Below are 11,448 nucleotides of genomic sequence, written 5' to 3' on the forward strand. Positions count from 1 at the left end.
TATGTATTATCTATGTGTATCTATGTATGTAGTTCAACGCCTCTTGCATACAGTGGATTGCGATTGAATGGATTGGTTTCTAATAAAAGACTGATCATGATCACTGACTGTTCAGTGAGATTAAAGTGATAGTACAGAACAAACCGAGAACCTGGGCCCTATTCCACGAAATAACTCTATACAAGTGAGGGAGGACTGAGGAGTGGGAAGTGCGGAATCGTTCCTGAGTTTAAGACCCAATTGGTTAATGTAGTCAATTGCACTTTGGTTCAAGGTCGAGAAGTCCCTTAAGTCACCAGAGTAGCGTCTTCGGGGACAATCCTGGATGATATGGATGTTTAGGTAGTTAGTCCATTTGTTGTTCTATCTTTGTATTGTACTTATTTTTGTCCTCTTTTGATGCAAAATATAACATACCATACGATTAATAATTAAGACCCAAAATGGGCAAAGAAAATGTTTAGGTAGTTAGTCCATTTGTTTGTTCTATATTTGTATTGTACTTATTTTTGTCCTCTTTTGATGCAAAATATAACATACCATACGATTAATAGTATTGGTAAAGGTAGGGCCATCGGCTTTAATAAACGCCCTTGGTCACTGCGACCTGGTTAGATCTTTTGTGACAATGGGTGGGTGTTTAGTTAGTTAGTCCATTTGTTTGTTCTATATTTGTATTGTACTTATTTTTGTCCTCTTTTGATGCAAAATATAACATACCATACGATTAATAATTAAGACCCAAAATGGGCAAAGAAATTGCACTAGAATACTTGTAGGTAAGAAAATAATAATAGATTATTGAGTGGAAGGTAACCACTAGGCGAGGAGTTAACACCGGAGGCGTTCTCTACCACCTAACCCTTAGAGCTCCATTATTATGTGGTCAAATTCTCAAATGAATGAGGACGAAATTCCTTTGCACTAGTATACTTGTAGGTAAGAAAATAATAATAGATTATTGAGTGGAAGGTAAGCACTAGGCGAGGTTAACACCGGAGGCGTTCTCTACCACCTAACCCTTAGAGCTCCATTATTATGTGGTCAAATTCTCAAAAGAATGAGGACGAAATTCCGTGCCTCGGCTGGGATCGAACCCAGCCAGGCGAGCGTTTTACTACGCCACCAAGGCAGGTAGGTCTTTCGACTGCAAATATATCAACGGGTTTCTTTCCGGTGTTGAAATTCCGTGCCTCGGCTGGGATTGAACCCAGCCAGGCGAGCGTTTTACTACGCCACCAAGGCAGGTAGGTCTTTCGACTGCAAATATATCAACGGGTTTCTTTCCGGTGTTCTAGTCCCCACACCGAAATGGATGTCTCTCATTCCATCTGATGAAGGACATCCTACGGAGTGGACATACTATAATACAGACCACTCGAAACGGCGTTGAGATAATAATGATTTTTTTTTTAAGAGGTTTGACAGAGGGAACTTTAACTGCTATGGTCTTATCGTCCCGAAATCGAAGAGAGAAGGAAGACAGGATACTCTCATTCCATCCGATGAAGGACATCCTACGGAATGGACATACTATAATACAGACCACTCGAAACGGCGTTGAGATAATAATGAAAAACCCCTCTTACCTTGCCTCGGGGCCAGTTGCATCGTCTCTCCTCGTTATTGAGACAGGCCATATCCTCTGGTTCCGTCTTATATCCATAGTCTATAGAGGAGCCGAGGAAGTTGAGGAACATGGACGGTATTTGGGTACCGGTTGGTTCATCGCCCCCTGCTTCTATAAGGAGCACGCGCCAGTTTGGAACCTGGGGACAGAAACGGGGACACGAAATTCGGCTGGGATCGAACCCAGCCAGGCGGGCGTTTTACTACGCCACCAAGGCAGGTAGGTCTTTCGACTGCAAATATTTCAACGGGTTTCTTTCCGGTGTTCTAGTCCCCACACCGAAATGGATGTTTCTCATTCCATCTGATAAAGGACATCCTACGGAATGGACATACTATAATACAGACCACTCGAAACGGCGTTGAGATAATAATGAAAAAGCCCTCTTACCTTGCCTCGGGGCCAGTTGCATCGTCTCTCCTCGTTATTGAGACAGGCCATATCCTCTGGTTCCGTCTTATATCCATAGTCTATAGAGGAGCCGAGGAAGTTGAGGAACATGGACGGTATTTGGGTACCGGTTGGTTCATCGCCCCCTGCTTCTATAAGGAGCACGCGCCAGTTTGGAACCTGGGGACAGAAACGGGGACACGAAATCAGATTAGTTGGAGGTGGGCTTTAATAATTAAACTTTGATGAGTAGATGAGTTAAACATTGATAATTGACTCAACAGAGGACTGAATTTCTCAATAATTCCAGTTCGATTCCCGAAAGAGTCGAAAAAATTTCGGCTCTAGAAGCACTCAGCCTAGTGAACCTCAAATCCTAGTCTAGTAATTATGTATTGTGAAACAATTGACCGATTTTTTGTTCGAAATGTCACAGTAAGAATATGGGCGTCACCCGGACCTTATCCGTCCTACTCGATGTAACTTAACCCATGTGACCACAGTAATTAGTACCCATTGAACCTGTTGAATAGATATGATAAAAATATGCATACCAAACACATTTGAAAGCTACATACCAAATTTCAAGACTCTAGCTCTTACCCTTCTCGAGATATTTTGTTTACAGACAGACAGGCACACAGACACACACACGGACCAATGGCTGAAACTTTGGATTTAAGCTCTAGGGACCTCAAAACGTTTGGCACTAAAATCTGACCATCGAAAATTTGACCCGATTACATTACTTTCCTTCCTATAGGATAAGGAAAGTAAAAAAGGAGGAGGATATAGGTACCTAAATCAGATGAGCCGTTCTTGAGACACTAAAAATAAAGGTACCTTTCTCTCAGCTCCCATGGCGTAGTGGTCACTGCGCTCGCCTTGCACGCGGGAGACCCGGGTTCGATTCCCGGCGGGGTCAAGAAATTTGATAAATGAAATTACCTTCACTGTAATATTTAACAGATTAATTACCTGCATTTCTCAAGAGTGTTAATTTTTTTATGAACCTCACAAAAGTCGTCAATCTATGATTAAGTGGGAGGAAATACATAGATACTAAGGTCGAGTTTTACCACCGTGGATTATCTCAGGATTGACATCCGAGGTTGACCTGGGTATGGGAAATCCTCGTTTCATGTCAATCCTGAGTTGGTAAACCCCGCCATAAGCACTAGGGGTCCCGTTAACGGTGGAACTCACTAAGAAATTGAACCTGTGACCTAGTGCTTATAAGTAGGGATGGGCGATATTTATAAAAATATCGATATTTCCGATATCGATTTATCGAAACCAAAATATCGATATTCGGAAATATCGATACATAGGTATCGCCCATCCTTACTTATAAGGTAGGTGCGCTACCCTAAAAGCTAAGCTAACTAGGCTGGTTGGTTTAATAGACATCTCAAGAACAGTAGTGTCTCAGGCCTATAAAACTACTTCGTACCTGCTCACCTGTTTGACTGTTCGTCCTAGAATACTAACCCCATAATAGACAAGCTTTATTTCTCAAGTAAAAATATGTAACTAAATAAATAAACCTTCATTTGGTGGTCATTTAAAGGCACAATACAATACATACCTACCTATAAGTTTAGAAAAACATACAAAGAGTAATCCTACCTATGAATATAACCATTATACATGAAGTATTTTTAAGTTCTTCCCATTTGAAATAGGAACTCGGAACAAGAGCAACATTTAGGTAGGTATATATTGGTACATACTTACCCACATAGGTTTTTTTTTATATATACCTAGTAATGCAGAATTCAATGACGGAAAAAATCTGTCTGAAGGTATTTAAGGTTATAGGGTTCTTCTTTTTGATCGCCTAATGTCCATTGTAGAGGTTTGAGCAAAGTCAAACTGCACCGGTTTATAGGTACATATTTACATAACATAATACCTTTCTACCTACCTACCTACCTACCTGTGACTGTGGAGATTTATAAAGATTGTGGTGGTCATAAATTGAAGCAAAAAAAAAAAAAAAAAAAAAAAAAAAACCCCGATAAATAACCTTTATTTGGTGGTCATTTAAAGGCACAATACAAAACATACCTACTTATAAGTTTAGAAAAACATACAAAGAGTAATCCTACCTATGAATATAACCATTATACATGAAGTATTTTTAAGTTCTTCCCATTTGAAATACCTATAAATATGCCAAAGCTCAAGGCCAAGACCCCAATTCAGCAACTGCTGAGGTATGCTGAGGTAAAAATATGTCACACTCATAAATCAGGTAAAATATTTCTTTTAAATCATAACTGAACCCACATGGCAAATTGGCGACTTTTGAGGCTCCAAAAACAGTTTTTGAGCGTGTACTTTCCTTATTGGTCCTAAACCTCATTGCAATTGAAACTAGAATATCTGGACAGGATAACAACCTTAGGCCAAATCACTTGTAAAAAATCCAACCAAGTAACTAGGGTAAGAGAAACTACCTACACATCAATTAACTAGTGGTCCGCGGACCACCAGTTGGGAACCACTGTCTTAAATCATAACTGAACCCACATTGCAAATTGACGACTTTTGAGGCTCCAAAAACAGTTTTTGAGCGTGTACTTTCCTTATTGGTCCTAAACCTCATTGCAATTGAAACATTTGAAACTAGAGTATATGGACAGGATAACAACCTTAGGCCAAATCACTTGTAAAAAATCCAACCAAGTAACTAGGGTAAGAGAAACTACCTACACATCAATTAAATTTGCGAGCATTAAAATCTAATAGGTAAATTACTTGCATCAAAATGATATGAATTCATTACTCTGGTAGGTATTACCTCATTTCATATTATCATGTTTGCTCCAAATGAATTCTCTAAAGCTAAAGTAAGTTTCAGACTCTATCTTTTATATCTATTGAGTGAATAGAAAAAAACATGTTGTTTCTATCTTGTAAAAATCTTCCAAAGTCAATCGGCCTGGTAAGTGGCTCAAAAGCTTACAAGAGTTAAACCTTTAAGGTCTCCTTCTTGCAAATGTTTTGATTTTATTATTTTATTTGACATAAAGGTCTGACATGCAAGATGAAGAATGACCTGTCACTATACATAGATATAAAAAAAAACTAATATGAAAAGATGTGTTCCTTAAAAGAGCTGATATACAAATTAGTATGATCTTCCAAACCTGAGCTAGTACCAGGGTAAACCTTACTCTTTTTCCGATCTTTCTATCAAAACAGAATTAATTTAGGTATCAGCTTACTTCATTTCATATTATCATGTTTGCTCCAAATGAATTCTCTAAAGCTAAAGTGAGTTTCAGACTCTATCTTTTATATCTATTGAGTGAATAGAAAAAAACATGTTGTTTCTATCTTGTAAAAATCTTCCAAAGTCAATCGGCCTGGTAAGTGGCTCAAAAGCTTACAAGAGTTAAACCTTTTAGGTCTCCTTCTTGCAAATGTTTTTATTTTATTTGACATAAAGGTCTGACATGCAAGATGAAGAATGACCTGTCACTACACATAGGTATATAAAAAAAAAAACTAATATGAAAAGATGTGTTCCTTAAAAGAGCTGATATACAAATTAGTATGTATGATCTTCCAAACCTGAGCTAATACCAGAGTAAACCTCACTCTTTTTCCGATCTTTCTATCAAAACAGAATTATTTTATCAGCTTTCGTTAAGAAGTTATTCAATTTTCAAAATAGTTGATAATTAAGTAATAACCCAATAATGACTCTGTATAAAGGACGGGTAACCCGCGGCTTATCGAAAGTGATTCCTTACCTCACTCAGCCGGTTAGCAACAACCGCTCCGGACGAGCCCCCACCAATCACAATGAAGTCGTAATCCCGATCCGGAAACCCTCGGGACAGCGGCCGGTTACACGGATCCTCCAGATCACACTGGGACCGGATGAAGACCTCCAGGAGGCCCATGAACAGCATGTAGGCCGAACCTCCACAGGTACTGGCCAGTGTGGGCCCCGGCTGAGTGACCGGACAGTTACAGGTGTTCATCTGAAATCAGAAGATGAGGGAGACGAGGGTTAAACCAGCAGTTCCTGAAGAGAGACAGAGCAGTGGCGTAGCGTGGTCTAAATTCAAGTGTAGGGCGTGTAGGGCTCATGCACAGGTCTACCAAGTCCCATCACAGTACATGCCATGCCATTAATATTTATGGGCATTAGAGTGAACTTTTGATTTGTATAGCCGCCATACACGCCATACATACACGCTACGCCACTGGAGACAGAGTTAAATTAGTGAGTCCGCGAACTGTATGGATATGGAAGAAGTCGTGACATGGGTTCAGGGGCATCCATAGGGTTAAACCCAAAATCCTTCGAATAAAGTACAGTGAGACCAAGACTAACCCAGTCTAACCTACGATCAGGGAAAGTAAAGTAAGTAATTACTGGATATTTTGTTCATTTTATTTTTTATCTTGACCTGTGTAAACAATAACTTATATTGATATACATTAAATAAATATAACTGTAGAACTTGCTCAGAAAAAGACTCCCTAGAGAATGCTCATAAGCCCGATTATGTTGTCTTTTCCCGTGCCCAATAAGAATTGGTGAGGTTGTCGCCCAATGAATTGTAAAACCCCGTCTTTCATGACCTCAACAATTAATCAACCGCCAAACCCTGGGCTGGTTTTCGGTCTAAAGTCTAAACGGATGAAATTCGCGCAAAACATCGCGTTCAACCTACCAAAAGTTGGGACACTCATCGTGTACTTATGATATCCGAGCAGCGTGTGCCAGCCTAGGACCACATTCAACTGATTCAACCCATATGCAACAAAATGTTTTTTTTTATATTTTATTTCTTTTTTTAAGAGGTTTGACAGAGGGAACTGTAACTGCTATGGTCTTATCGTCCCGAAGTTTGAACTAGGACCTTCTGTATGGTAAGTACACGCGTTACTATCTACTGATAGTATTGATCGAGCTATTCAAGGTTAAGGAAAGTAACTGCAGACAATTGTTACCACGGTTGACCCAGCGCTTGTTTGTCATGCAGAAGGTTTCGGGTTCAATTCCCAGAATCAACTAAAGAGTCGCACTCATAAAAGTCATAGAGAGAAGCAATCAATAAAATTTATTGACGAACTGCCCAAAGTTCGGGTTGCCATATTTCGATTGCAAACATTTCAGGTCATTTTCTGGTGTTCTCGTGATGACCAAATGAGAAGTACTGTGTCTCTTCTCGCCCATCTTATGAGGAAATACTACTGTATGGGCATGCTACGAAACAGACCACACGAGTCTAATGTAGCTGATGTTTCATTGAAATATAGGTAAAGAGGTGATGAAACACTCACAATGGCTCGGTAGATTCGGTTGACACGGGTTACCATCCGAAGAAACAGTGGAAACAACATGGCGACTGCTGTGACCTTGTATTGTGAAACAATTGACCGATTTTTTGTTCGAAATGTCACAGTAAGAATATGGGCGTCACCCGGACCTTATCCGCCCTACTCGATGTAACTTAACCCATGTGACCGCACAGTAAATGACATACCCATTGAACCTGTTGAATAGATATGATAACAAGCAGGGCCCGTCCCTCCGGGAATTTTTTAGCCCGTAGTTTATTCGATCGTGGTTAAAGAATACCTTTGTACCTACCTAATTTTCAACTTTTTGGACTAGAAACTTTAAACGCAAAGAAACTAAAAATCCGCGATAGTAACGGTGTAAAGTTTTCGACTTTTAGGGCTCGACAGTTATTCGACACAAAAAAGCCCGGTGAAAAATTGAGTTCCAGGTCGCACACAGAAGAAGCTTGACGGATTTTGTAGGCAATTGAGGAGAGTAAAAAGTGGGGAAAAAATAGCTCGATAGGTACCTAATGTCAAATAATTTTACCAAAAAATTCTGAAAGACAAGGAGCTGAAGATTTTTTTAAATCAGTTTCACACAAACTTCAGAAAGATTAGCGGAAAATCTCCCCTTCTTAACAGAATTTTCATCGAAAAAGCGTCACTAAAACGATTCGTCAAACGGTGCGACAAAAGAGTCGAACTCGTTAATTAAAAGATTAAAATCCCCATGTAAAAAAGAATTAATAGAGAAACCAGCACAAGTTGGCAAATGCAGTCACCGCACCAGACTAAGGGTAGGTATAGAAACTGCATTAACAAGTTGTAAAGTTCTGCAAATAGGCAAATAGGTAGTAGACTTAGCGTGTCAAAGTGTCTAGTAATATAGTAGGTAGTTAGTATGTTGGTCTGATTACTACATAATCATAACCAGCGGATACTTGTAACTCGGATAAGGTCATTATCAATGCAATGGACCGCGTTCATTAAGTGAGAGGGTGGATTACTTTCTATTGCCCGTATAGCGTGATTACTTTCTATTACCCATATAGCGTGATTACTTTCTATTACCCATATAGCGTGATTACTTTCTATTACCCATATAGCGGCATACCAAAAACTATTATGAAAGAGGTATCTATGTGAAACTACATACCTACATAACATTTCGTAAATTTTTTCATAAGTATAGATATGTTATGTAGGTATTATAAATTTTATTATAGGTATGTTATACCTACATTTTCTTCGAACCTGCCTAATTAAAAGTGCATTTGCAAGAGGACTTTAGTAAATTCTAAATTACCTAGATAAATGAAATTACCTTCACTGTAATATTCAACAGATTAATTAGTACTTAGTACTTGCATTTCTCAAGAGTGTTAATTTTTTTATGAAACTCAAAAGTCGTCAATCTATGATGAAGTGGGAAGTGGGAGGAAATACATAGATACTAAGGTCGAGTTTTACCACCGTGGATTATCTCAGGATTGAGATCCGAGGTTGACCTGGGTATGGGAAATCCTCGTTTCATGTCAATCCTGAGTTGGCAGGCCCCGGCATAAGCACTAGGGGTCCCGTTAACGGTGAAACTCACTAAGAAATTGAACCTGTGACCTAGTGCTTATAAGGTAGGTGCGCTACCCTAAAAGCTAAGCTAACTAGGCTGGTTGGTTTAATAGACATCTCAAGAACAGTAGTGTCTCAGGCCTATAGAACTACTTCGTACCTGCTCACCTGTTTGACTGTTCGTCCTAGAATACTAACCCCATAATAGACAAGCTTTATTTCTCAAGTAAAAATATGTCACACTCATAAATCAGGTAAAATATTTCTCTTAAATCATAACTGAACCCACATGGCAAATTGGCGACTTTTGAGGCTCCAAAAAGAGTTTTTGAGCGTGTACTTTCCTTATTGGTCCTAAACCTCATTGCAATTGAAACATTTGAAACCAGATAATCTGGATAGGATAACAACCTTAGGCCAAATCACTTGTAAAAAATCCAACAAGTAACTAGGGTAAGAGAAACTACCTACACATCAATTAAATTTGCGAGCATTAAAATCTAATAGGTAAATTACTTGCATCAAAATGATATGAATTCATTACTCTGGTAGGTATTACCTCATTTCATATTATCATGTTTGCTCCAAATGAATTCTCTAAAGCTAAAGTGAGTTTCAGACTCTATCTTTTATATCTATTGAGTGAATAGAAAAAAACATGTTGTTTCTATCTTGTAAAAATCTTCCAAAGTCAATCGGCCTGGTAGGTAAGTGGCTCAAAAGCTTACAAAAGTTAAACCTTTTAGGTTTCCTTCTTGCAAATGTTTTTATTTTATTTGACATAAAGGTCTGACATGCAAGATGAAGAATGACCTGTCACTATACATAGGTACATAGGTACCTATATATAAAAAAATAATAAATATGAAAAGATGTGTTCCTTAAAAGAGCTGATATACAAATTAGTAGGTATGATCTTCCAAACCTGAGCTAATACCAGAGTAAACCTCACTCTTTTTCCGATCTTTCTATCAAAACAGAATTATTTTATCAGCTTTCGTTAAGAAGTTATTCAATTTTCAAAATAGTTGATAATTAAGTAATAACCCAATAATGACTCTGTATAAAGGACGGGTAACCCGCGGCTTATCGAAAGTGATTCCTTACCTCACTCAGCCGGTTAGCAACAACCGCTCCGGACGAGCCCCCACCAATCACAATGAAGTCGTAATCCCGATCCGGAAACCCTCGGGACAGCGGCCGGTTACACGGGTCCTCCAGATCACACTGGGACCGGATGAACACCTCGAGGAGGCCCATGAACAGCATGTAGGCCGAACCTCCACAGGTACTGGCCAGTGTGGGCCCCGGCTGAGTGACCGGGCAGTTACAGGTGTTCATCTGAAATCAGAAGATGAGGGAGACGAGGGTTAAACCAGCAGTTCCTGAAGAGAGACAGAGCAGTGGCGTAGCGTGGTCTAAATTCAAGTGTAGGGCGTGTAGGGCTCATGCACAGGTCTACCAAGTCCCATCACAGTACATGCCCGAAAAGCTCGCAATACAACCGCAAGGAATTCATTGTTTCAAAAATATTTGTTGAGATTTTCAGTTTTTTTTTTCCAAGAAAATATCCAAAACTTTTCAAAAGCGTAACGAATTCGTAACTGACTAAAAAGCCAAACTTTTCTTGTTGGGAAAATACGAGCTATTAAATAATAGAGTGAACTAGATTGGATTTGATAATTACCTGACACGACATACTCATTTTTGTTAATTGTCCTAAATTTATACCTCACCTCCCGTTCATTAGGGAAACAAACAGCCGATACCTTTCTAATTGATCCTTCGACCTCCTAATTGTGGACATGTTTTTCCTTACTTTTTATAATAAATATCCACCCTATAATTAGGCCTAACCCATGAGAGTCGAGGCCTACATGAAAGTCACACCAAACTTGACCAAACCTTCCTTTCTTTTTCGCTAATATCTCAGTCGCTCCACGTCAGAGTGCATCGGAGATTTGTCTATTAGTTAGAAAACAAAATTTCCTACTATTTTCAATATTATTTGAAACATTTACTCACCATTTTATTTGTTGCTATCTATGAAACAATCTACAGTTGGATATATCAGCCTAGTAAGGTTAACTAGCTTGGAACGTAGGAAACTTGTAAGCGCTAGATCGCGGGTTCACGCCCGGGGCGAACTTTATCCTAAACAGATAATGTTCGTTCTCGGAACGGCTGGCTTTCTCCGTTTCTCCTATCCTGTCTTCCTTCTCGCTTCGATTTCGGGACGATAAAATTTCCGTTGTTATTTATTAGGGTTCCCTCTATCAAACCCTTTTACCTATGTATGTGCAGTGTGCCTACATTACATTACAAGTTAACACGGGTTCCAGTCGACAATCGTCAAAAATCGAGTTCAATCTCCGGTCGAATGTAGTTTAAACGAATCAATAACGAAAAGTAGCACTAATCTCATTAAAAAATGAGATCAAATCAATTGTTCACCAATAGGTGAGTAGGGTACCTCGTATGCATTCTTGGAAAAAGATCATTTACTTTAATAACCTTTCGTGACCTAAAGTCCTCAGCATACATAT

General features: G+C 39.1%; 1 protein-coding gene across 2 annotated transcripts in view; it reads right to left on the minus strand.

The window, feature by feature from the left end:
- The window catches only part of LOC103512943 (glucose dehydrogenase [FAD, quinone]), a 19,052-nt gene extending 13,034 nt beyond the window's left edge, over nucleotides 1–6,018 (minus strand). The window contains exons 1-2 of one of the 2 annotated variants that reach the window (XM_008477743.3): nucleotides 5,785–6,018; nucleotides 2,021–2,200 (exon numbers count right to left, since the gene is read on the minus strand). In XM_008477743.3, the coding sequence (XP_008475965.1) occupies nucleotides 2,021–2,200; nucleotides 5,785–6,018 (414 nt within the window). Of the gene's footprint in view, nucleotides 1–1,589; nucleotides 1,766–2,020; nucleotides 2,201–5,784 lie in introns of those variants that run through there. The other variant, XM_026826279.1, reaches the window with a different exon arrangement.
- Between the last annotated feature and the right edge of the window lie 5,430 nt (nucleotides 6,019–11,448).

This window comes from Diaphorina citri, unplaced genomic scaffold (assembly GCF_000475195.1).
Source record: "Diaphorina citri unplaced genomic scaffold, Diaci psyllid genome assembly version 1.1 scaffold902, whole genome shotgun sequence".
Lineage (NCBI taxonomy): Eukaryota > Metazoa > Arthropoda > Insecta > Hemiptera > Psyllidae > Diaphorina > Diaphorina citri.